The following is a 27,739-nucleotide window of genomic DNA, read 5'->3' as shown; positions in this document are numbered from 1 at the left end:
TCTGATATTTATGTCACAAATTCTGTTTGAGTGAATTGATTGAATGTTATGATGGTTTATGTAAGTGTGTGATAATGGTTTATAGCAAAGGAGAGAGCAGTATATTTAATATTTCATGGTGATGTGTTTCATATAGATAGAATGTCATGAAGCGTAACATACTCCTGGTTTATAATAACACATTAAACTGTATACCAGTTTAATTTGTACATTTAATAATACTAATGATCAATGCAGCATCTTCCTTCAAACTAAAAGAGATTAGATAGAAACTTAAATATATCCAATAGACAAACACTAAGAATGTAAGTCAGTTAAAATAAGAGAAATTAAATAACAGAGGTTCCTAAAATAGAGAATACATTTGAAATGTAAATAGCATTAAAACATCAAAAATTTGTATACATTTACAGTATCACACATTGTGTTGTTTCGCCTGTGTCCTTCCAGCTGAATTAAATCTACAAAATATTATCCATCAATAATAATAATAATATAATAATAACGATGATAATAATAATAATAATAATAATAATAATAATAATAATAATAATAACAATGATAAAAGTAATAATTAGCTTTTTTAGATGGTTTGTTGGTGGACTGAATCACACACACACACACACACACACACACACACACTCACACACACACACACACACACACACACACATAGATTTTATTATCCTTAATTCAAGCAAACCAGCTGATGATGTCATGCCTTGCTCTGATTGGTTGGCTCTGACTTCCTCCTCCCCCTCCCTCTGTGCTGCTCTCTCCACTGCCTTCGTCACTCCATCAGTCCCACTTCACTCCATCCCTGTTGGAACGCCACCCGCTCCTCTTCCTCTCCCTGTGTGTGTTTCTCTCCATTCCACTACTGCCGGGAAGATGATGCTGATGATGATGATGATGATGGTGATGATGTGACACTTTTGCCATCCAATGATTGTGCAGAGGTTAAGCGGAAGGGGCGTGTCCTGAAGAGAATCTTGGAGCTGATTGATGCTGAGAGGAGCGAGGAGGAAGACGGGGCAGAGAGAGAGGAAGAGGAGGGTGGGAGAGGCCTTGTCCGAGCTGAGCGGCTCCTGTGCTGGCTTACCGAAGGAGGAGGAGGAGAGGAGGAGGAGGAGAGGAGGAGGAAGCTGTCCTCTTTCAAAAGGGACCAACCTGTGCTGTCATGGACAAATACCGACCCAAGAGGCCGACCACGCTGGCTCTGTTCCCCCAGCTGCCACAAGCCGGTACCCAGGTAGGGATGCTGGGGGAGTCCGCTGGCTGGGAGACGAGCTGAGAGGCTGGATGGGTGGAACCGTGTGTGTGTGTGTGTGTGTGTGTGTGTGTGTGTGTGTGTGTGTGAGATGACACCCTGCACCACCCACACACAGGTCTGTCCACACGTCTCCTGCGTGGAGCTGACGTGTTTCCCTCCTGCTGACCCACATCTCATCAGCTCCTGGTCGCTCCTCATGGAGTGTGTTTCAGATGAGGCTGAGCTGTAGCGTCGTGTCCCAGGAGTCAAATCCCGAGGCAAAGCAGGAGCATTACCTTGAAAACAGACTCTGAAGCAGGCAGCGGTTAGTGATGAGTGGCTGTTTCTGAGTTAACTTCCTTTAATCTGCTTTAATCCTGTTTAAGACTACAGATAAGAGCTGTCACCTCATCCTAACCTAGACTTCCCTTCACAGTAAACTGAGTAACAAAGGGTTGCTGGGAGAATCAAATAAAATGCAGGAATTAGCTTCTAAATGATAACCAGACATTAGAGGCTTTAGTTTAGTCACGGTGTTTTTACATCCAGCAACACCTGTAGTCTGTCCCCCAGCCCCCAAGTTTATTTACCTTCACTTGACCGAAAGCTACATCAAGCATATCCTTCTCTACTATATATGTACGTACATTATTCCTCTATGATTTGATCAGTTGATTTTTAGCAAATATAAAGAAAATCCCTTGTAGAAAGGATTTCTACAAGGGATTAAGAGTTCTTCTGGGTTTTGAGTCTTGATGGAACTCCATTCTGCCACAGCAGATTATATGAATGGAATTCTTTGCTTTTGTTGTTGTTGGGTTTTTCTATCAAGTCAAGTCAGGATCAGGCCTTAAATCCCATTGGATATGGAAAATCTGAGAATGGCGGGTTTACTTCAGGGGCATTGAACCAGAGGGGACTTAAACTTCCTTCATTGGTCTCGATGCATGTTGCTATAGTTGGAGTCCAGGTGCTGAACTGACCCACCTGCAGCCTTCACTCGTCTTCCTTTTGAAAAGGTTTGGCAACAATCCTATGGAGCTGAATCATTGAGGTCCTGACTCTGACTGGTGAACCTACATGCTAACAGCTGCCATTACTATATTACCCCCACCACATGGGCTATTTGAACTGGTTGATGTTTCCCTTCAAACTGCTCCACACAAACATAAAATCCATTTGTGTCAGACGTGGACTGTGGGTTTAGTCCCCTTCTCTTACTGTTGAGGTGAAAAGAAAGAATCTCATAGTGAGTTTAGTTTTTTGACAGGGTCGACAGTTTGAGCCCATTGTTGAGCATCGCCTAAGTGCAGGAGAGAGATGTGAATTGTCTGTTTAATAATCCTCCTATGACCTTTCATAGTCGTTTGACTGCAGGCCGTTCAGAAGCTGAGCTTCACTGACTGAACCCTGAGAAACAAACAGGAACAGCTGATCCCACTCTGCAGTGGACCAGAACCTGCAGATGCATGATGAGCAAACAAGAAGACGCAGACTCTGACATAAAGATACATACATGTGTTATAATGCATCCGTTATGTCAGTGCATCCTACATATCATGCATGGCGGTTTAGTAAACCTGCAGTGAAGATGAAGGTGACGGGGCTGCAGCTTATGGAGGCTCAAGGGGGGGGGGCAGTGAAATAAATATGAAGTAAATAAATGCTCTAATAATAGAAAAGAAAGGCTTGCCAGAGTTGGATGATTCAGCCATTGATCTGTTATGTCTGTCTGAAGGGGGGTGTCTGGTGTCGGTTAGAGAGGCTCGCTAACCTGTTAGCCAAGAGCGATGTGGCCTCATAGCTCACCCGGTGGTGCCGTGGACTGGATGTGGTCATTTTCATTTGTCTTCCTCTTCACACCCCCTGATCTGTGGGGTGCGACTCATACAGTCGTCATCTTCACACCCCCTTCGCATGTATCTAAATAGCACATGGGCATCCGCCCTCCTGTGCAGCCATGGGGGTGTTGGGCTTACAGTAAATGAGATCAGGTGCATTTTTTGCAGATGCAGATGCACAGCTGATGGAAACATTCTGGACAGAAGGCATCAGAGGGCCGTTATCAGAGGCACCGATGTCCATCAGGACCTCACAGCTGGACCATGTACTTTAGAACATGTCTTGTCAAAAGCATCACATTTATTCAATGAAAATACTATAACCTGCAATACGATAACCTGCAGCAATGGTTAAAATGATCAGTTCTAAGTTATCTATTTATTGGCAATACCACATATTTATTACAACAAACTTCCTTCTAAAATCAGCTGATTGATGAGTTTGATTCCCTGGAGATCAATTGTGTTCTAAAGAGGAGTTTATATTTTAGCTCAGTGACCATCAAGTGTTATCTGGGTTGAACTTAGGCCCAAATTCCTACATAATGATAAAAACAACAACATTCATGTTCTGTTATTCAGCTGGGTGCATGTGCACGGTCTAATGAGCTCTGTCCACTCGTGTTTATGTGAATGAAATCTACTTACAGTACTCTATATACTGCAGCACCTCAAATAATCACCCAACATTCCCACAGCTGTGACTAAGTTTTCCATCTTGTGTGACTAAATGATTTTCTACATGTATACAAGTGTCTGAGCCTTAACCGCTGTTATTGGTTACTAATCTGCATGTAAATTTAATCACAGATCTAAAACCTTCTATAATAACACAAAACTATATAAATCTGTTTCACTTGAATAAACATGAACTATTTCCTACAGATTATGTTACACAGTCCAGTCAGGCTTCTACAGACTGATTTGTGCTTCACAACAGGAGTGGGCTGTGTTGAGTGGGTTCGTCCTACCCCCCAAAATATGTAATGTTGTGAATATTAATGGTTGTACCCCTAAGAGCACAGTATTTTCAGCACTATAAGGCGCACCTAAAAGCCTTTAATTTTCTCAAAAACCAACAATGCGCCTTATATATGAAAAGGTTGTAAAATAAGCCATTTTATTGAAAGTGCGCTTTATAATGCAGAAAATACTGTAATTTAAATTAATGCTTCCTCTTATTGTGAAAGGAGCTGAAGCACGACGTCTGACACAGAAGTGATTGTTTCAGGAGTCAGAACACAATGGTTCACACTCCCCCAGCTGTATTTTAATAGAATCACACCCAGCAGCCGAGACAGCCAATCAGATTAAACGTTTAGAGGTGTGTGTGCACACACACGTCACCCCATACTGTTGTAATGGCAGGCTGGGAAAAGACAGCAAGACACAAGCGGAGGTTCCTCACATACTGGACCCCAACACACACACACACACACACACACACACACACACACACACACACACACACACACACACACACACACACACACACACACACACATGCTTAGTAACCATAGTAACAGAAGAGAGGGCGCAACAGGGAGCACAGATGCATGATGGGATTTCTGTCAGTGAGTCAGCAGTCTTGTAGTTGATATCGATGCTCTTTCCTCTTCCTGGCAATGATGTCATCAGACGGGATGGGGGGGGGGACACGCAGAGGAAACCTGAATTATATGTGTTTATGTGTTAACACCTCTTCCTTCAGCAGACACTGATCAGTACTAATATAAATATTAGTGTCCATAGATTTCCAGCTGTGTATAGTTTAGTTTTGTGTTTATATATATATATATATATATATATATATATATATATATATATATATATATATATATATATATATATATATATATATATATATATACACACATATGTGTATATATATATATATATATATATATACACATATGTGTATATATACAAATATGTGTATATATACACACACACACATATATATATAATTTCATTTGACTATTTGTTAATCTGGAATGGATTATTGGGCCTCCTGGTGAAGCCACTGGTTTGATGTAAAGCAGTCCGGTTGACCAAAGCCATGATAGGAGCTTATTGCCTGCAGCTAGCGACCGACTCTGTGTGTGTGTGTGTGTGTGTGTGTGTGTGTGTGTGTGTGTGTGTGTGTGTGTGTGTGTGTGTCAGAGACAGAAATAATTGTATTCTGCGTTGTGATGTCTGCTCGTTGCTTTGCAGGACTCCATCAACAACAACTCTTTGGGCAAGAAGGACAGCTGGAAGGACTCCCGCTCCTCCTCCCCACACATCACAGGTGTGGACACGGAACAAAAGAAGAAAACAGATTACTATTTTATTTCAAAACAAGATTAAACGATTTATCTCAACACACAGTAGAAAAGCTACTTCAACATCAATGATTTATACCATAAAGAGACCAAAAAAGAAAGAAAAGAATTAAAGAAGACATGAAACAAATAAAGAAGTACTAGAGTCACAATTGGAGAAAATGTCTTCCTCACTTTAGTGCAATATTCTTCTTTAATATTCTTTGCTGTTCTGACTTTCCCCTCATTTCGGAGTTACCAGGAGTGCCCCATTCAAGAAACTGGTCATCGATATATACGTCACAAATACCTGAAGTCACAGATAACTATCACACATTTTCACAGTGGAGTTCTTTTTTACAGGAAATCAGATTAGACTCCTGGTTTGTTCAGGTGTGAAATGGTGAAATGAACACAAACTGAATGTCCAAGTCCATGTTTACTGCTCAACAACCTTCTGTATATTAATTTAATTTACATTAAGTACACCTATTGATTTTATTTGTCTAAGAAGTATGAGATTTAAGCTCTTCTTTTACCAGAACGACAACCATGTTTCATTTACACTGCCTGTGTTCCAAAAGCATTGTGGGAGTTTCTCCCTCTAACACATCCCCTCCATTTTGAGTCTGCATGTGAAACTTCATCTGGGGGATCGATGACCACTGACTCTCTCTCCCCGGAAGCCGGGGGGGCTAAGGCATCGCTTTGACTTTCAGTATTTGATAGACGGGCTGGTCCAACAGTAGACGCATTCATATCAAATATTAACACAAAAATGACATTACAATATTCATATTCCTAACTTCTGGTGCTAGCAGTGTTGTCAATCACCCTCTCTTGCCAGCGCATCAAAGTCTGGTTTTAGTTTTGCTGTGGAAGTTCTCAGAACTTCCTGAAGCCAGCTGTCAATCTTTCAAAAATCAGAGAAGTGACAGTAGAATTGGTCCCTGCAGGTCGTCCAGAGACTTCCTGTATTTTCTGTGGTGGGGCCTCAGTCAGCTCAGTCTGGTGTGGAGACAGGAGCTATTGACATGTTTGACATTTTTTGCTTTTGAAGGCTCTGACATTTGTGTACATTTCATGGTCTTTCCCTCGGAGCTTCGCCTTCAGCTCATTCATGGTCAGGAATGACAACAGGACAACTCCAACCAGTGATTTGGGGTTTTCTGAGAGGTTTTCAGTAATTTGTATCCAATTTAGGTTGAAATTATTGATAAGAAAAACAAAAAACATAAACATAAACGTAAGTTAAGGTTTTCTGGTCTCTGCTCATTTGAATACCAGCAAATAATTTGCCTTCATGCTCGATTCTTGGATGGCATTTTGTCAGATAAAACAGTTTTGTTGACCCTGGTTATTAACATGATTTTGAATAATGCTTGGTGGAAAATGATGGCAGATTGTATTTCTTTAAAACCGCAACAGTTTCCTGATTGACACGTTAATTCAGAAGGCAGGCATCTCCGGCGTCTCAAGGTGTGTGGAGCACGCTAGTGTCATCTGGCATCAGATCCAGGTCGCCAAGAAGGAGGGAAAAGATCTCCACGTGGTGTTCCTGGACCTGACAAATGCCTTTGGCTCAATCCCTCACAACCTTCGTTGACTACTTCAGAGTCCCACCAGCTCTTACAACCCTTGTCAAGGCTTGCTTCCAGGACATCCAGCTCTGTGTGACAACATCAGAGTACACCACGGCATGTAAACACCTGGAGTAGGGAATCATAGCCGGCTGCACGATCACCCCAGTGGGCCTCTCCCTAGCCATGGAGGTCATCACATGGGCCTCTCGATGAGTGGTGGGTGGACAGCAAATAAGATCTGGGCTGAAGCTGCCACCAGTAAGGGCCTATATGGATGACCCCACAACATTGACCACGACCAAGGCTTCGGTCTCCGAGAAGCATTTAAAGAGCCTATGTTGCTCGTATGATGCTTACCTCAAAGACAAAGACTAGGTGGAGTGACTCAGGAAGGAGGTCAGGTGCATGCAGTATGGACTTCTCCCACATCCTCTGTGGCCATTAACCCTCTATGAAGTTCTGCTCTCAATGGTAGAAAAGCTGGAGAGATTTGTTAGCTCATATGCAAGGAAGTGGCTTGGCCTTCCCAGGTTCCCGAGCAGCATTGGGCCTTATGGCAAAGGGATGTTACATCTGCCCATTTCCAGTCTGGCAAAGGAGTACAAGTGTGCCAAGGTCTGACTGTACCTTATCACCTTATCAGTGAAACATCAGTGAAAGAGGGCCCACTTGACAACCCGAAGGATCCCATTTACTCACTTGAACTCCACAGTCTAATCGGTGCCTGAAGTACTGTATCTATTGAGGGATATCGACACCTAGTCCTATACAACGGATTTGGTCAATAAGACACGCAGCCTTTGACCGGACTTTAGTGGAAAAGTATTTAGTTGTATATTCTTTATTAAACACTCTCCACTCACTGTCGAGTAATATCAAGGAGTAGCCTAGACTCTTCAAAAACAAATCAGTACTGTACTTCATGCACCACCTGGTGGAACACCGGGCGTCACAGGACAGGGTGAAATGAATGGAAGCAGTCATGGTTTTATTTGATTTGATTTGATTTGGTTTGGGAAAATCTGTTCCAAGTTTTTGGTGGGCAGGATTAAAAAAGACCAATGGGGCCGCTGTAGCCCCCCACGCCATAGTTTGCCCATTCCTGCCCAGAAAGAAATGGGACACACCATCCTACAAGGGAGCATGCTGATTTGATTGAAAGGGGCAAATGATAGGGGTAAGGGGGGGAAATGATGGGGCCTAAAAAAGATTGAAAAGATAAAGAACTCACGTCTGGCTATTATTTGTTCAATGCTTTGAAAGATGCTGAAAATATCTGCAGATCGTCACCTCTGGGAACGGCTCCTGTGTCTCATGTCGTCAGATTCAGACATGTCCAGTCTGTTAGTCCAGTGCAGGACCCTGGCAGGTGTGAGGGTCTCTGTCTCAGAACCTCATGGGCATTCTTTACCATCGTCATGCTAGTAGGATTGTGCGTGTTGTTCCAGCATGTAAATACGTACAAGTTTGGACTCAAAAGCTGCATTTTTATTTTGAATACACTAAGCTAAGAGTTCCTTCCCATTTTTAGTCTTCATGCAAAGTTAATACCAAGTTAAAAATAGTTTTGTTCATTCTAGTTATTCGTTTCCTCTCCCATTTTTTGTGAAATTCTTATTTTGTTGGGATATGATGAGATACAGTGGAGTGTTTAAAGGGACAATCCACTTCTTTTGCACACAGAAGTGATGATTGGTTGGACTGATTACCCTCTTAGAGGAGTAGAATAAGGAATAGCAGGAAGTTCAGGACCCTATTCATCCAGTAAGTACCATTATACTAGCAGTTTTCAACATTGAATGCTTTGTGGTGAAATGGTGTCTTTGTTAGAGTATAACAGCAGCAACAGACCCTCAAGAATTAGAATCTTTAGCTTCTTAATTGTCCTTCTGTTCTAGGGTCTGGTATTATTCAGGATAACCTGCTTACTGTGGGTGTTGTGATAAACCCTTTGTGCACGTCATATGGAATGTAATATGTTTGTTTCCATGTGTTCTAGGGGATCTCACCCCTCCGGCTGCTCAGCCAAAAGCTGAGGACAAAGTCCGGCAGATCACGCGCCGGCAAGCCCCCAAACCACCGGCCGCCAATGGAGCCAAAAGCAAAGGCAACACTGCTGCCACCACCGCAGACGTACGAGCTCGACCACGGGACAGACATGTGTCTGCAGCCACACAGTCGTCACAGAGGAGTCAAAGGAGAGGAGGAGGAGGAGCAGGAGGAGGGAGAGGGGCAGGGAAAGGAGTTCCAGCTCTGAGAGACAAGAACCAGGGGGACATCAGAGGAAGGGATGGAGTGACAACAGGTAAGGAAGACAGAAGAGGAGGAAGACTGTGTGAGGAGTCCAAAGGGAGGGAGAAAGAGAAAAATGGACATCCGAGACCAAAAGAAGCAAGTGGACTGAGAAGCCGAGGGGCTGATGGGAAAGGAAAAGCAGGAGTTAAAGACGGAAACAGAGCCAAGCCTAATAACGTTCTGTCCAACCAGGAAGTCTATCTGACAGCCATGGTGGTCCCACGTACGCCCATAGTGCCAAGAAACCAGGACAAGGCCCAAGACCCAGGTAAGGATCCAACTCCAGAACTAACAGTGGTCTGTTTTCTAGTGTGTGAGGAGGAGGGGCATCTGGCCCTATATAATAATATTCATACCCTGCTGATGGGTTCTTGTCTGTGGGTGTACAATCACTGGACACGTCTTCCATTGTACAGCCATCAGTTTTCACTTAAATAACACTAATCATGAAGACAGTTCAGAAGCGACCTTCTTGACTACCTTTATGGTTGTACGAAGTACAAAGTAGCGTTCACGTTCTAGTTTGTCTTATGTTCATTTTATGTTTTTATAGGTTTAAAGGGACAGTTCACCCAAAATCCAAGGTTTGCTTTGGTTCCGTTTGTTCTTTCTCTTTGTTGTACACTATCCTTCTTGATTGTTTTGGTGTGTATTGCTGATGAGTCTGATGGAAATACCTGCTCCTTGTTGCTCAAGGTTGTGTAACAAACTTGTGAAGAAATCAGGAACCAGCTACTGAAGATAATAATTAGATAATTACATAATTAGTGTTCTCTAACATGTCGATCCAGTCGGAACTTCTAACATTTGAAGATCTGGAAGGACAGCATGATTGAGCCGTTACCATCAGCAGAATCAACACAATGTGCAGCACAATTAAAACCAATCTGGTCAACCACAGGTTCAGATAACTGATAGTTTAGTGATGGATTGATATTGTTCACCATCTGTTCATCAGGGTCACGTTTGTTTAAAATGTTTGGACACAACTAGTTTTAATTTAAGCTTTGAGAAGTAAAACAAAACCTTCTCTGTAAAATGTGTGCGCTGCAGGGGAACAAGGGCTGACGGGAAATCAGCCCAACCCCACCAAATCAAAGATTGTGGATTAGCTTGAAAAGGCAGATTTTTATTTGTGGACAGAAATTTTTCAAATGTTTTTTCTGGTGTTTTGAGCTCCACGAGTCGAGTTTTTAAGTTTAGTAATCCCTCACGCATTCACACATCAACGCGTGCGACTTCACCTCATCATGGATTTTTAGTAGGTAGTCACGTGATACCGTACGTGCATTCTATTGGCTGACGGCATCCTGAAGTGCGGTACGTTCCGTGAGTCTCGGACTTCCGTGAGACACAAAAGTGCTTTAAACAGTCTATCAGAGTGTTTTAAAGGTGATGCAGATAGAAGGTGGTTTAATATCAGAATGGGGGGGGGGTTCAGAAACTTTTAAATTACCGTAAATAATAAGATAAATAGTTTGTCGCTCTATTGCGGAATTTCGCTTTTGCCGGTGGTTCCTGGAACACATTAACTGCCAGTAACGAGGGATCACTGTGGTGGTTGACATCTCTACAGCAAACATCTCTGTATTGTAACGTAGAAACTCACACCTAAACAATATAATTGGGTGACTTCACTCTTCATTTTGGGCTGAACTGTCCCTTGAAGTTTGTGTGTAATATATCTGAGGTGGTGTGACTTTTATTCACAGAATGTACTGTCCACACACTCTGTCCTCAGGCCAGAACCATGACAGGACCCAGGAAGACCCCCCTTTCCTCTCCAGGTCCAGCAGCGAGGGTGGATCCAACAGGATGTCTCTGGGCTCTGACACTGAGGGGCCCCCACCTGGGCCCCTTCCGCCCTCGGTACCTCACCGAATAAACGCTGACATCAGCGAAGAAGACGGGGAAGGAGTCGTGACTCCCTTCACAAATGTCCTGAATGGCTCCACCTGCCGTCCTGCAGATCATGTGGTAACAGATCCAGACGTGGATGTAGCTGAAGGCAACATGGAGGTGGACGGCGCCGGTTCTGCCGCTCAGGGGGGTCATGTGACCGCTGAGACGGAACCACAGAGCGACGCCACAGCGGCGTTGAACTATGATTCTGTCAAGTACACACTGGTGGTGGATGAGCACGCTCAGCTGGAGCTGGTCAGCCTCAAGGACTGCTTGCACGGTTACAATGAGCACAACCAAGACAGCGACACGGAGACGGTTTATCAGTCAGCCAATGAGGAGGAGGACCCGGAGTACGAGGAGGAGAGGAGGAGGAGAGAGGAAGCAAGGAAGCAAGGTGAGGATACAGGATACAGGTTTGTTTAAAATGTGTCAATCGATCGATCGATCGATCAATCAATCAATCAGTCAGGCAGACTTGCTGCCTTCCACTGGATGAAATCAATGATTTCTGGTTGAATAAGACTACAGACACCTCAGACAGACACTAGGAATCATATCAGTGTTACTAGAATGTCAGTCGAGTCTCTGCCAGGCTACATATTCATGTCCATGTCCTACAAACTCTTCCTGTTCCTGGTGATAGATAGATAGATAGATAGATAGATAGATAGATAGATAGATAGATAGATAGATAGATAGATAGATAGATAGATAGATAGATAGATAGATAGATAGATAGATAGATAGATAGATAGATAGATAGATAGATAGATAGATAGATAGATAGATAGATAGATAGATAGATAGATAGATACTTTAATGATCGCAAGGGAAATTCAGGTGACATCTGCTCACAAGAGATACAATAAATACACATAACAATGACAGAGAGAAATGGCACAGCCAAAAGACGTTGTATAAATTACATTATTTACATACTGTTACATAATTATAACAACAGGAAACAGAAGAACCAAAAGGAAGCATAGGGACATGAGAGAAGAAGGAAGCATTGGGCGTAGATGATGTACCGAGCTGTAAACTGACACTAAGGACCCCCACAAAGTGTCCCACAGTGCATCCACAGTGTGTCCCAGGCCCCCCTCGTCTATCCCTTCTCACCCGGCCTTGATGACCCTGCAGCTTCGGCCCCCCTCCTTCTGAGAGAGTGGTTGTGCCCCCTGATGGCACGGGGCACAAAGGAGGTCCTGAGTCTCTCAGTGGAGGAGCTTGGTGACAGCAGTCTGCCACTGAAGGAGCTCCTCTGCTGGGTGAAGGTGATGTGCAGGGGGTGGGTGGTGTTACCCAGGATCGACCTAAACCTGGACATAGTCTTCCTCTCTAGAACAGTCTGTATTGAGTCCAGATCCTGACCGATCACAGAGCTAGCCCTCCGGATGAGCCTGTCGAGTCTCTCTGTGTCCCTTTTCCTGGCACCACCACCCCAACACACAATGGTGTAGGACAGCACACTGGACACAATGGACTGGTAGAACAGTCTGAGCAGATTAGAGCTGACGTTGAAGGAGGCCAGCCTCCTCAAGAAGTACAACCTGTTCTGACCCTTGTTGTACACACAGTCCAGGTTGTGCGACCAGTCCAGTCTACTGTCCAGCTGCAGCCCCAGGTACTTATAAGTCCCCACTACCTCCACCTCCTTACCCCCGATGACTTCTGGCTGTGGGGAGGGAGGTGCCCGCCGGAAATCCAGCACCATCTCCTTGGTTTTGGAGATGTTCAGCTGAAGCTCATTCCGCTGACACCACCCCACAAAGTCCATCACCACCCTCCTGTACTCCCTCTCGTCACCCTCTCTGATACATGCCACAATTGCAGTGTCATCAGAGAACTTCTGCATGTGGCACGTACCCGAGTTGTGTTGGAAGTCTGTTGTGTAGAGGGTGAAGAGAAGGGGGGAGAGTACCGTTCCCTGCGGGGCCCCTGTGCTGCTGGTCACCACTGATAACAGACAGTCCCCCATATGGATGTACTGGGGTCTGTCTGTTAGATAGTCCGTGATCCAGCTCACGAGATAGGGATCCACGGCCATGGATGACAGTTTCTCCTGCAGGAGCCGGGGCTGGATGGTGTTGAAGGCGCTCGAGAAACGGTGAAACGGGTTAAGCAGTTGGTGACTTTCAGAAATTCTCCTAAAATGTCTTTTAATACCCTGTTTACTATATTTACTCTGGATATAAAAAGATGTGCACCAAAACATAATGTAATGAGGATGACCACTGACAGCGACTAGAGCGCCAGACTTCAGCAGTTCATACCGGTTTAACCTGACCCTGTGTTCTGCTCCAAGAGAGGAGGACAGAGGAGGAAAAGAGAAGAAAGGAGGAAGAGGCCAGGAGGAGGAGGGAAGAGGATGTGCGGAGGAGGAGGGAGGAGGAGGTGAAAAGAAGGAAGGAGTACGTAGCAAGGGTCTGCAAGCAGCCCAAGGTCTGTTCAGCTACGACTTCAGAAGATGGGAACGGAGTAAAGACGGGAGCTTCCAGAAGCAGGAAGTTCCTCAACCTGTTCGGCAACAGCAGCAACCATTACGTCGCCACTGGTTTGTATATTCCAGAGTTCATATTACATCAAGAAAGTAGTGCATCCCTGGGATGCACTTCAAGAAAGATTTGTGCATCCCAACATGACGTTTATACATTCCAAAAGTAATAACAGAATATACGGTGGAAGAGTACGCCAGGATTATGTTTTGACAATAGCACAAAATAAAAACTAAACAAATTGTTAATTCTAATGTTTTTATTAATATTATCATAACTGTTTAAGTTCAAAGAAAAAAAGTAAAATTACATATTAGTTTTATCAAAATGTTAAAGTCTGGTAGTCATTTAAAAAAAACAGTTTTAGAAATAAAGATGTAATAGTTTGTTTTTTTTTCACTTTTGCTTTTCACTCAATAGTTTTCTTTTCCTTTAATTCATATTTTCTCCTGAGGACACTGGACCAAGCTGACAGAACCTTCACACACATTTCAGTAATATCTGTAGTAATATCTGTAGTAATATCTATAGTAATATCTGTAGTAATATCTGTTAGTAATATCTGTAGTAATATCTGTAGTAATATCTGTAGTAATATCTGTAGTAATATCTGTTTCTTTTTCTTCATTAACTTCTGATTGTTTTTTATGCTAGAAAACACTCATTGTCTCTTGATTTCTCTCCAACTTTTGCATCTTTTTCTTAGGCATGGTGATAATCAATCAATCAACCTTTATATGTAGAGCGCTTAATCACATCAGCATGTAAAACGAGCAGACGTCGACTTGCCGTTTGGTCGATTTTAATTAGGCAGAATCACGCGGTTGAGTCTCGTGACGAGAAACTCACGCGAGATCAGAACATTTCATGGCGATTTCCGGGTTTGAAATTTAAGTGGAGAAGTGGAAAAATTGTGAATATTTTGGTTGAATGGAGGCGCATTTAAAGCTTGCGTCCCAGGGACACACGAGGTCTGACGATCGTGCGACCCACGCTATGGGTCATGTGACCTACAGGAACAACCTGCAGCAGGAACCATAAGATCTAGCCCCCAAGATCTAATGCTTGTTGTGTTCTTCTACAAGTCCTAAAGCTTCTCCTCACAGCCCGGGTGAACTAGGCAGAGTCTCCAGATCCTCCTGATCATTTCACAGTAGAGCTGGAGGTGACAAATGTTCATGACAGTGTCTCTGAAAGAGAGAAATGACTTCAGGTCAACCAGCCTATGTAGGCCACGTGTCGCTAGCTCCCAGTCTTTTATAACACAGGTATTAGCATCAGAGCGTTGATGGGTGTTGTGTCTCCTAGGGGCCGGGCCCTTCGGTCTGTTCTCCTGTGTGCTGGATGGAGTGGAGAGACAGCAGAGCCACAGAGCGGTCTACAGGTGACACCCCCCACACACACACAAGTTCCTGACGACACCCTCCCAGACCAAACACCGGATCGTGTCGTTTCTGTTTGGTAGGTTTGTGCCCCGCCACGCGGACGAGCTGTGTCTGGAGACAGACGACCCCGTGCTGATGCTGGATCAGTCTGAGGACCTGTGGTGTCAGGGCTACAACATGAGGACGGGGGCCGCTGGCATTTTTCCTGCTTTCTACGCTGTCAAGGTGGCCAAAGATACAAGCAAAGGTGCCGATGTAAAAATCTGCTGTCAAAGAAATTCTCATCATGATCAACTTCACAAACTGATCTCTTTTTGGTTTTGGCTTTCAGTCCTGAAGGAGGGTTGGATCGAACAGTTCCTGGTTCAGTTCCTGGGGTCGGTTCAGGTCCCCATTCACAAAGGCAATGATGTGTTGTGTGCTGCCATGCAGAAGGTACAGTGTGTGTGTGAGTGTGTGTGTGTGATAACTTGTGATGAGCTAGGGTGTTGTTTATCGTCATAGATTGTGTCTCATCTGGAGTCTCACATATCTGAATCTCCCATCAGATAAATAATTCTATAAAGTATAAAACTTGTTAAACTCACTACGTAAATCTCACATTTTTCTGATTATTTAGCTGCATCCTCATGATTCTTTAAGGAAATATGACCTTAAAAGTCTCCCCCAGCCTGGAAACAGAAATCTTTCAGCCTTAAGTGGTGTTCAAACATCCTAAGCCACACAAACAGATGGATGAACGGCTAGTTATTGTAGGTTTTTACTTTTGTTCAACAACACACCTGAGTTTATGCGTCGACGTTCTCCGTCGCTCAGACTGATCACAGGTGGAGCCGTTTGGGATAATCTCCTGGTTTCCTCTCAAGCCGGCGCTGCGTCCAAAGCCTCTTTAAGAACACTACAACACAGAGCTGCTTTACCTTCAGTCTCTGACCAAACTCGTGATACTTCATGGTTGAACCCTTGATTTTGTTATATGAAACGGATTTTATTGGTTCCACAGATTAAATTAACTCTTTAAATGTAGGTTTCTGAATAAGGATAATGGAACTCTTACCTTGTAAAACGTAAAATCCCAAAAACCCGGTTCATTCCATTAATTAGTCTTATTATTAGTAGATTAGCAGTGATTAATGGTTACGTCTTCTACTTTAGAAAAAGCCTTTCATGGATCATCTGTGTTGGACTACCCTGTTTACCGGAGCCCACAGCTGAACAAACACACACACCCACCAAACTCAAACCCTGGAGGCTCAGAGGAGACGCGTGAAGTGGTCCTGGTAGTCCAGGCTGCTGTTTGGGACGTTTAACAGACTGCAATGTGGAGCCACACCACTAGAGGCCACTATGTCATTGTGCATTAAGAAAAACTGCCAATGCAGAGCAGATGTGAAACAAGGAATGAACCAAATATATCAATATGTTTACCAGATGATCAATAAGCCAGACTGCTAACACTCAGGAAAACCTGTCCAGAATTTTTTGTTTTTTTGCTTAATCTGCTAAAATTCTCCCGCTGGAGGAAACAATGCGGGGAGGAGGTAACCATGCCAACGCTCAGATAAAGCTGGTCTCATGATATTTGCTGACTGGACACTTGTGCTGACAGGTGGCGTGTAACAGGCGGTTAGCAGGTCTGCCCCTGTCCACCTGTGTGCTGGAGGTGAGCGTGAAGGGAGTGAAGATCAGCGTTCAGGACCAGTGTCACTCTGCTCACAGGGTACGTGCATCACTCCAGCCCACCAGCACACCAGGCAATGGTGAACCGTGCAGCCGGTGCAGCAGTGATGGTGATGAAACTCACTAACCCCGCTGGAAAATGACTGACAGTGTTTTGACTGGATCGTTCATGTGTGACCTGAAAGTGAAACTTGTAACTGTACTTCTGCACATCTGGCCTCCCATCCGGCATTCGTGACAGGCAGTGTGAAAATATCTACTGGTGTCTCAGTCTCCATAAGACCTGTTACATATGGATGTATGACCTCTGACCTCTGCAGCTACGAGTACATGTAGACCTCGGCTTACGTCATTTCAAGTCATGTCGTTTTTCAGAAAAAAATACACGGAAAAATAAAAATCCATTCTACTTTAGGTCTGTGCGTCACAAATATTGGAATCATAAAATCACCATTAAACCGTTAAAAGCACATAATATCATGTTACTGTACAATAAATAAGAATAAATCACAAAATATTATATTAATAGCCTGTAGCAACCCCCGTGACCCACAGTGAGGAAGAAGCGGACAAAGATGAGACGACGACGTTTTTCTGTGCTATATAAATTAAATAAAATTTGTTGGTAAGCTCAAAATAGATTAGTATTAACCAAATGCGTTCATTAATAAAGATCAGTACAGAATTGGGAATGGTTATTTTCAGTTCAGCCTAATTAATTCGACTTACATTGTTTTCCGATTTCTTTGCGTCTCCTGGAACCGATGAACAGCGTAGGCCGAGGTGAACCTGTAGACGTTTCTCTAGAACTTTTCTACTTTAAGGAGATTCACACAAACATCCCTGCTGCACGACCTTTATTTAATGCGTGTCTTCAATAATCCCCTGTTTCAACACCAAGACAACAGTTTCTCCACCTTTAATTCTCTCTCTGTGCTTCTGTCAGGGCGACCAGTGTTTTCATTACTTCCAGCTGAAGAATATCTCATTCTGTGGCTGTCATCCCAAACACAACAAGTGAGTCAGACCGCGCTGCACATAATTTGATGAAATCAGTTCTTATACAAACAACAAAATAATTCATGAATGAATCATAAATACCGCGTTAGGGTGGAATAAACCTTTTAATGCACGGCAGGTATTTTGGCTTCATCACCAAACATCCGGACCAACAGCGCTTTGCATGTCATGTGATGATGTCAGAGACGACGTTACATCCTCTGGCAGAGTCTCTGGGGTAAGACTCTTACTTTCACACTACTGCACGCTCATGTTCTGTTGGTGTCGGTGAATTCCTAAAACTCCCTAAATGAGCGGAGGAGGTCTTCCGTGTTACAGTCACACTGCTGCTTTTCTTGTGTTTGTTCAAAATCACCTTTTTTTTTGCTATTCAACTTCTGTAATCTCTAGGACTATAACTGTTGACTGTATTGACTTCAACCATGTAGGTACAAATAAACAGCCATGAATTAAACTATAAAACAAACATCAACTCTGACATTTCTGTTAAATCATATCACATTTTTACTCATCACCAAATCTGCAGTATTTTTTGAACAAATTATTGCATCTTTTACTTTCATGAAAAATTATTTTTCTCTTTTGTGTGCAGTATTTTAGTTTCACATTGCCAGTGTTTCACTGTTTCTGAGAGAATTTCCGTTACTTTGGGTGTGGCTGAACTTCCTGTGTTTTCCTCTGTTTGCTCTTGATAATGTTCATATCAGAAAACATTAACTGAGGACACTGTCACTGTTTAGCAGTGAGAATTTAATCTCCCCCATCCAGAAAACAGATGAATGTTGATATGTTTTGCTTAACAATGCTTGGCATGCCCACTTGCATGAAAGCATTTGAAAAGAAACGCACACATGGCTCAAGCTGATTACTCAATAACTTTTCATGACATTCATGACCTTCAGTGTTTTTCATCATCATCTTTCTTTTTTTTATTATACAGTTAAAAACCAGGACAAACTAGAAGAAACTTTATAATTTGAATTGAAAATTCTTTGTTGTCCATTTTTGTGTTCATGTCACGTGACGGTAAAACATCTAAACACTAGAGGGGGGAGGGGGGAACGTTTCCCTGCTATATCTGACACAGGCTTCGTCAAAGTCAAAGTCAGCTTTATTGTCAAGTACACCAGATATGAACGACAGGCAGCACAGATGAAACTGCAGTCCTCTCTGACCCACGGTAAACAGGCAGTACAACAGGCAGTACAACACAGGCAGTACAACAGGCAGTACAACACAGGCAGTACAACAGGCAGTACAATAAAGACAGTACAACAGGCAGTGCAACAGGCAGTGCAACGCAGGCAGAACAACACAGGCAGAACAACACAGGCAGAACAACACAGGCAGAACAACACAGGCAGAACAACACAGGCAGTAGAACAACAGGCAGTAGAACAGACAGTACAACACAAAGTACTCGTCCTCGTTGTTGAAACCACAGCATTGCAAATAAGAGCAGAAGCTAAAGTAAAGAATCGGTCTCACCAGGCTAGAACCAATCCGGTAGCAGTGCCAACTTGGTTTCGATATGATCGATATTTGGATCGATCTTCCCACCAGCAGGACTCCACTGGTGTTCTCCAGAGAGGAGATATTACCCATGAGGAAGAACCTGGAATTTGAGATCTTATCCCGGCTGAGATCTAGCGAAGCTGCAGAGGCAACCAAGGGACAGCAATATGAGAAGCAAATGAATAGCGCCTTTAGCCAGGGGGCACTCTGAGCGCGACACCGGTGCACTGCAGGGCCACACGAGAGGCCGCTCACATACACACCCACACCATATTACAATCACCAATTTGACTGAAGAGGATGTTTTTGGAGGTGGGAGGGAGCTGGAGAACCCAGAGAGAACCCACGCAGACACGAGGAGAACAGAGAAAGAATCTGAACCGGGAACCTTCTAGCCGTGAGGCGACAGCGCTACCCACTGTAAAATAAAATGAAAAAATCCTGTTTTCTTTCATTTGTATTTTTCTTTACTTCTGGGGGGTCAAAACACTTTCTAGAGGTGCCCACTCACCTGTCGTGGTACAGATTTTGAGTTGTATTGGTATTTTGTCAGTGTCCATTGATGACTATTGACTATTTTTTCGAACATCCCCTGAAGGCACCTGCAAGTGCCTTCGGGCCCCGTATTGGTGGCCCCTGCTCTGTTTTCTGTCATCTACTTTATGGTTTCATTTTCCATCTATCTCCTCTCCCACAGGAGGGCATTCAAGCAGTATTACAAGGAGAACATCGGCTACTCCTGTCCCACTGAAGACATCTTCATTGAATAACACCTCCCCTCCATCCACACCATGGACTGACTGGTCGCTGTGTGCTTGTAGCACTGGTCTGACACCAACTGGACTACAGATATATTCCCCTTCAAAGTACCTGCTTGGTGGATCATCTTTAATGGCATCCAGCAACAGGCAAGCTTTCCTCCCTTTGCCCACAGTAAAATCCTGTGGACGGGATCAGATGGGCCGACAGCAAGAGCAACACAAACACAATATATGTATTTGATGTGCTAAAATGATGACATGCTAAACCAGACGACGGCTTCAGGGCTGTCGACTTATCTTCACGACGGAAATTGAACTTATGCAAGCTGTGCAAGTTGAAAAGAATCCATATCTGCAGCTCGGGTTCCAGTTTGTTGTTCACCATTTTTATTCGTCTGTCATCTTTTCACCTATTTTCTGCTCATTTTAATAGCGACACAATCAAACATGAAGCACATTTACAGGACAACCTCTTCAGGAAGGAAGGAAACAAGATTTTCAGCCATGTCAGTTGATAAGTGTTGATTATGCATAAATGTTTGTGCTCTCTTGTGGTTTACATAACCCTATCGTACCAACGTCACAGTGACTTCCCAGGAGCTCACAGGCAAAAATCTGGAGTAGATCACATGAGCAGTTCTCACAATAGAAGATTTAAAGATACGCAGATGTTTCTCGACTGCACTGGTGGCTCAGCAGCAATCGTCTCTGTCCATTCGGTGGTCTACAGTGTTTCACATGACCTGCTCAGGACCTGCTCAGGTCATGTGAAACACTCGACCTGAGCAAATTCATGACCACTTGATTTAGTAATGGCTTTTTGCGAGTCAGAAGCACCTGGGTAATGCACAAACGAATTATTTATTGTAAATATCTACATGATGAAGTGGAATTTATAGTAATTTCGTTTACAGTATTTTCCACACTATAAGGCGCACTTAAAAGCCACTAACTTTCTCAAAAACCAACGCTGCGCCTTATAATCGAGTGCGCCTTATATGTGAAAATATTTGCGGTGGGTCATTCATTGAAGGTGCGCCTTATAATCCAGCGCGCCTTGTAGTGCGGAAAATACCGGAAAATATTAGATTATGTGGGATCAGCAAACTAGAACTCATTGCAGATATTTTCCAGGTTGAGCTTCACTTAGCAGCCGTCTCTGGCTTAGAATGGAGCCCAAGGGAGGAATGCTAACCGCTAACGATATGACTGAATACCAACACCCTGCTGACCTTATGTCTGTAACTTAGCTTATCATGTGACAGAAGGACAAAACAGTGGTTCGCATTAACTTAACTCTACACTAATGGACCTGCATTATTTTATTCACAGATGGACTCATTCATGTTTTTGGTTTTTTGTTTAATGAAGTTCAAATTGATATCTCGCTTCACCAGACTTGACAATCTACTGCTGAAAACCTTTGAAGTTACTGTTAATGTGCCTAATTTCTCTTTTTTGCTGCTGGATGTTTCTGTCCCTTTTAAATGGAGTTCAGCTACATGCAGGTCTTCGTTGAATGAGTGATATAATAAGTCCCCTAATTAACTCTGTGTGACAATAAGGCCCAAATGGCGCCGTGCAATTTAGTATGTGTGCAACAGAGCCGACCGGTGGGATGGGGATCACAGTACAGTCACGTCCAAGTCTGTCCACATCGCATTCAGCTCAAACATTTCCTGATTTGCCTGCTCAAATTTGGGATTTGATTTGAAGTTAGCATTTTAAAACAATTGCCTGGAGTTCCAATTGTCATTGTTTGGAGATGAGGTTTGAACTAAGCCTACATCGGGGGTTTTTTTATTTGTTTTGTTTTTTGTAAAAAAGCATTTTTTCCCCATAAAACAGTGTTGTCTAATTGTTCTACAGTGTATTCCAACACATTTGAAACTTTCCCTGGACCAGTAACCTGACCCCAGTTTGGACGCATTCATTCAGACGATGGCAGACGGTGAATATGAATCTAAATGCGTAGAGATGTAACGATGAAGGTGACAGGATGAGTTCATTTAAAGCTATTCATTAACGCAACATGAAAGTAAACCCAGATGGTATGTATGTATCATAAAAATCAACCTTGGCTTGACTTTTAGATGTAAAAAGCACATTTAAAACTTACTGTACAGATCCAAACAACATGTAACCTTAGACACCAAATAAGATAAATTCTTATTGCAGGTTTAATGTTTAGTACTTCAACCTTTCCAGTCAATCAGGGAACGTCTGAAGAGCTGAATTATGGCATACAAACAGATTTGAGCAGGTAAAGTGGAAACAAATCTGATGTATTTTGTGTTCTAACACCAGTGCCTACATTATTTAGTGGTGCAGTGATGTTGGCTGTGGTCTACATGTTGACCTCAGATGGGTGGGCCGTACCGTGAAGCAGGATCGACAGGTTATCTGCATCGTGTTCCCATCAGCCTCCTGTGCAGGAACAGGCTCAGCACAGCTAACATTATGATCATGTGACTGACCTGCATTTGCTGGTGATTTATGTAGAATTCCACCTTGATTTGGCCAAAGACCAAAGTGATGTCAAGTCAGGTTTACGTATACATTGAAAAAAATTGTACACTGAGGAAAATTGCTTTTAACAGGCAGAAACCTTGAGCAGAACCAGGAGTTTATCGAGAGATGATGCCAAATTTAATTTTTTTTGCGAATGTTTAAATCTGTCGTGTAAAGTTTGAATTGAAGAACCCTACACTAAGAGTGGAAACTATACAATCAGTACAGTTGTGACAGAAATCCTTTCCTTTTTACTTTAATATTTATAACATTAAATATTTTATCGCTGTCTTTGTGACAGAATAAGAAAATCCAAAGATTTTTTGGGGGAAAAAATCAAATAACTCACAAATTGACCTGTCTCAGGAACTGAGGTCGTAAAGGGAGCTGACGCTGAATCACACTGAAACAAAGCCTGACTGTGTTGAACCTGCTTCAGTTACTCCCCTCCTCTCCATGTCTCCAATCACAGAACCTATAATGATATCTCTGTTCTACCACACAGCCAGGATCATTCAAACGGATGTTCATGCAACAGGTGTGACTTGGTCTATCAAAGATGGCTGCCATGGAAAGTTGAATACTGGTTACTTCTGTCGAGTAGTCTTTCATTTAATATACTGTATATATCATGTCAGCATCAAACCAACATTCTATGTGGGATGATATGCAACATTGTGGAGAGATTTTATGCACATGTGCAATAAAAGAAATAAAACACTGTCAGAATTATGGAACCTTTAGCCTGAGAAATAATGATCTGGGCTGGTATTTTTGTGAAGCCTTTTTGTCTCATGATCTCTACATTTGTAGCCTTGGGAGGATAAAAATGCAGAACCGATAGTAAAGGTTTACAAATGTTGGCATGAAAATGATTTAAGGTTACAACACACCTTTCAAAGCATGCATCCTACACACAATACCAAAAGTCCCAATTCTTGTAGATTTTCTTTATAAAATTAAGTAGTATGAAAATAATTCATTTATGTGATTTAATATTTATAATCAATTTAATCTGTGCTGACTATGATGGATTCCAGCTTTCAAGTCAGATATTTCAGCATAAAATGGGAAAACTAACGTGACTGGAAATGAGTGAGAACCTCAAGGCATCACGTTCACCACATGTTCATTTCCATGTCGGCCATCTTGACTACACCACAGGATCCACCAGGAAGTGTCCTTTTTACTGACGCGATACCAACGTGTGGATCTAATACTGTACATGACCCATCTATATATACCTATAGATGCCCGACTGTATGTTTGTTTGTCTAGGAGTTAATGTTGTATGCTGTTGGTTTGACCAAAACACTGCATGATATTGTTGTAAAAATGAAGATGCACAGACTGCTGAAAACGGTGGTAATTATTCTTGTCAATAAATCTCATTTTATCTCAACTTAAATGTTTTATTTCTCATAGTCATAGTTTCTCATAGTCTCATATGAACACACACACACACACACACACACACACACACACACACACACACACACACACACACATTTAATGTAAATGACAAACAGGACAGACGGTGCTGTCACACTACAGAAGACTTCATTCATTCTAAGCTGAATGTAGCCACAAGAGGACACAAGCCAGTGTCTTATTGTGCCGGTCCCAAGCCCGGATTAATACAGAAGGTTGTGTCAGGGAGGGTATATGACATAAAACTTTTGCCAAATCAAACATGCGAATCAAACCGATGACTTCAATCAATCAATCAATCAAGTTTTATTTATATAGCGCTTAATCATGACAGCAGACATTTCAAAGCGCTTTAACAGACAGAAACCCAACTGGACCCTCCAGAGCAAGCATAAGCGACAGTGGCGGGGAAAAACTCCCTCCATGAGGAAGAAACTCCGGGCAGGACCCAGACTCTTTTGGACGGCCAGGACCCCAGCCGATGGATAGTTGAGGGGTGGTACTGGTGGGCTTGGAGGATAAGGTGCACAGCACATGGAGAGATGGGGGTGATACTGGTGGGCTCGGAGGTGCAGGTCCACAGAGGAAGGTCCACGGCGGCTGGGCGGATGAGGGGTGGAAAAGTAAGATGACACCAAGGAAGACAGGCAGCAGGACCCCAGTCGATGGATAGGTGGGGGGTGATAATGGTGGATGGGAGGTGACTTCCATACCGGGTTAACAACGACCACCATCGGTGTTGTTGACCTACAGGTTGCCGGTGGAAATTGGATTACTGTTGGTCAAAGAAAGAGAGGAGGAAAGTTTGTTCGCAGGAAAACAAAGAAGAGGAACGCCAAGAGTATAGGACTGAGAGTAGGGACGTTGAATGTTGGAACTATGACAGGAAAAGGTAGAGAGTTGGTTGACATGATGCAGAGAAGGAAGGTAGACATACTGTGTGTCCAGGAGACCAGGTGGAAAGGTAGCAAGGGTAGAAGTTTAGGAGCAGGGTTCAAGTTGTTCTATCATGGTATAGATGGGAAGAGAAATGGAGTAGGAGTTATCTTGAAGGAGGAGTTTGTTAGGAATGTCCTGGAGGTAAAAAGAGTGTCGGATAGAGTGATGAGTCTGAAGCTAGAAATAGAGGGTGTGATGTTCAGAGAATCAGAATCAGAGAATCAGTCTTTATTTGTCATACTGACACACGTTTACATATGACAGTACGAAATACGTCTCTGAAGGTCCCAGTAAGCGCAGTTGATAAATAAGATAAATAAGATAAGTTAAGAAAAGATAGGTTAAAAATGTAAGGTAAATAGGAGAACAGAGAAAAATTAAGAATTGTAAACTGTAATTGAAAAGTGTAAATTGAAAAGTGTCTGAACAGCTAAATCTATTTACAGTGTAGCAGCTTAAGTATGTGGGTGCTCCATCTATTGCCCCTGATGAAGCATCATGTTGCACCAGATCCCCGTGTGTCTGTGGTGACACTCGGGGCGTCGTGAGGGTGACTACAGAGCACCACAGGAGTTCAGCTGTCTAACAGCCTCTGGGAAGAAGCTGTTCCTCAGCCTGGTGGTCCTGGTGGTCCTGGTGGTCCTGGTGGTCCTGCTCCGGATGCTCCGTAGTCTCCTGCCTGAGGGGAGGGGTTGGAACAGACAGTGTGCTGGGTGGGTGGGGTCTGTCATGATGTGGGTGGCCCTCCCTCTACACCTACTTGTGTAGATTTCTGTGGTGGTAGGTAGGCCACCCCCTACAGTCCTCTGTGCAGCCTTCACCACCCTCTGCAGAGCTTTCCTGTCTGCTGCAGAGCAGCTGCCGTGCCACACAGTGATGCTGGTGGTGAGGATGCTCTCCACCGCTCCCCTGTAGAAAGCCTTCAAGACAGGACCCCCTCAGCTTCCTGAGGAAGTAGAGCCTCTGGTGGGCCTTCCTGAGCAGGTAGGAGGTGTTACAGCTCCAGGTGAGGTCTTCAGTGAGTTGAACCCCCAAGTACCTGTGGCTGGAGACCACCTCCACAGCTGCTCCTCCGATGTGCAGGGGGGGAGGGGAGTGTCTCTTCCTCCTGAAGTCCACCACCATCTCCTTGGTCTTCCCCACGTTGATGCAGAGGTTGTTGTGTCTGCACCAGTGCACCAGGTGCTCCACCTCCTCTCTGTATCTGGACTCATCATCGTTCTGGATGCGTCCCACCACGACTGTGTCGTCTGTGAACTTTAGGGCCAACGGCCGATAGTCATTCAGCTCCGTCACTGAGTGGCGTTTGGGGACTGGGACGATGGCGGCGGACTTCAGGCAGCTGGGGACGGTTGCTAGCTGCACTGAGGTGTTGAAGATGTCTGTTAACACCTCTGCTAGCTGGTGGGAACAGTCCTTCAGCACTCTCCCTGGGACGCCGTCGGGGCCTGCGGCCTTGCGAGGGTTAATCCTTTGCAGGGTCCTCCTCACATCCTCTGTGGTCACACTGAGGGGCGTGTCCTCGGGGGGGGGGGTGTTAGTTTGGTGCTTGGGGGGGTGTTGGGGTCCTCAAAGCGTGCATAAAATTTATTGAGGGCATCTGCTAGGGAGGGGTCTGTCGGGCCCTGTGCGTTCCTGGTTTTAAAGTTAGTGATGCACTTGATGCCCTTCCACATGCTCCATGGGTCCCCGGGGGGCCAGTAACCCTGGATCTTTTGAGCATAGGTGGATTTGGCCTCCTTTATGCCCTTATCCAGAGCCCTCCTCGCTGCCCTTAGTGCCCCTGCCTCCCCCGCCCTGAAGGCAGCATCCCTGGCCTTCAGCAGAGCTCTCACCTCTGCGTTCAGCCTCTGCATTCAATGTTGTTAGTGGGTACCCACATAGCACCCGACACCGGGGTGGATCCACCCTTAACATGGGCAGTTCCGCCCCGGAACCGCCCCGAGCCGGTGGCAGTTCCGGGGCGGAGTCAAAAGGCTATCTGGGTATGCTCCACAGGTAGGATGTGAGCTGGAGGAAAGGAGAAATTCTGGTTGGACTTTGATGAAGTGATGCTGAGTATACCTGGAAGTGAGAGAGTTGTAATTGGTGCAGACTTCAATGGACATGTTGAGGCAGGTTTGGTATCCAGGAGAGGAACGCAGAAGGACAGATGGTGGTTGACTTTGCAAAAAGGATGGAAATGGCTGTAGTGAATACTTTCTTCCAGAAGAGGCAGGAAGAGTGGAGGTAGGAGCACACAGGTAGACTACATCTTGTGTAGACGGTGTAACCTGAAGGAGATCAGTGACTGTAAAGTAGTGGTAGGTGAGAGTGTAGCCAAACAGCATAGGATGGTGGTGTGTAGGATGACTCTGGTGGTGAGGAAGATGAAGAGGGCAAAGGCAGAGCAGAGGACGAAATGGTGGAAGCTGAAAAAGGAAGAGTGTTGCATGACTTTTAGGAAGGAGTTAAGACAGGCTCTGGGTGGTCAGGAGGTGCTTCCAGATGACTGGACAACTACAGCTAATGTGATCAGGGAGACAGGTAGGAGAGTACTTGGTGTGTCATCTGGAAGGAAAGTAGATAAGGAGACTTGGTGGTGGAATGAGGAGGTACAGGAGTGTATACAGAGAAAGAGGTTAGCTAAGAAGAAGTGGGACACTGAGAGGACTGAGGAGAGTAGACAGGAGTACAGGGAGATGCAGCGTAAGGTGAAGGTAGAGGTAGCAAAGGCCAAACAAGGGGCTTATGATGACTTGTATGCTAGGTTGGACAGTGAGGAGGGAGAGACTGATCTATACCGGTTGGCAAGACAGAGAGACAGAGATGGGAAGGACG

At 44.0% G+C, this 27,739-nt stretch overlaps 2 protein-coding genes across 4 annotated transcripts; one reads left to right on the top strand and one right to left on the bottom strand.

The window, feature by feature from the left end:
* Positions 1-818: 818 nt before the first annotated feature.
* LOC137594599 (C-Jun-amino-terminal kinase-interacting protein 1-like) lies at positions 819-23,929 on the top strand. 3 transcript variants are annotated; one of them, XM_068314212.1, is made up of 12 exons: positions 819-1,252; positions 5,308-5,383; positions 8,979-9,542; positions 11,016-11,573; positions 13,488-13,736; positions 14,986-15,061; positions 15,143-15,309; positions 15,394-15,497; positions 16,672-16,782; positions 17,689-17,759; positions 17,881-17,979; positions 19,975-23,929. In XM_068314212.1, the coding sequence occupies exons 1-12, from the start codon at positions 1,181-1,183 to the stop codon at positions 20,045-20,047; spliced, it is 2,220 nt and encodes a 739-aa protein (XP_068170313.1). In that variant the 5' UTR covers positions 819-1,180; the 3' UTR covers positions 20,048-23,929. The 3 variants fall into 3 exon arrangements, with proteins under 3 accessions (XP_068170313.1, XP_068170312.1, XP_068170314.1); XM_068314211.1 differs by having other exon boundaries at positions 15,143-15,497; XM_068314213.1 differs by lacking the exons at positions 17,689-17,759; positions 17,881-17,979; positions 19,975-23,929 and having other exon boundaries at positions 15,143-15,497; positions 16,218-16,807.
* Positions 23,930-24,208: 279 nt separating this feature from the next.
* Positions 24,209-26,775, bottom strand: LOC137593389 (uncharacterized). The gene is made up of 3 exons (XM_068312052.1): positions 26,598-26,775; positions 24,918-26,487; positions 24,209-24,755 (listed from the first exon to the last, which is right to left on the bottom strand). The coding sequence occupies exons 1-2, from the start codon at positions 26,773-26,775 to the stop codon at positions 25,676-25,678; spliced, it is 990 nt and encodes a 329-aa protein (XP_068168153.1). The 3' UTR covers positions 24,209-24,755; positions 24,918-25,675.
* Between the last annotated feature and the right edge of the window lie 964 nt (positions 26,776-27,739).

The sequence above is a fragment of the Antennarius striatus genome, chromosome 4, assembly GCF_040054535.1.
Source record: "Antennarius striatus isolate MH-2024 chromosome 4, ASM4005453v1, whole genome shotgun sequence".
NCBI lineage: Eukaryota > Metazoa > Chordata > Actinopteri > Lophiiformes > Antennariidae > Antennarius > Antennarius striatus.
Note: the sequence above shows the minus strand (reverse complement) of the source record. Positions and strands in the feature narration are given on the sequence as shown.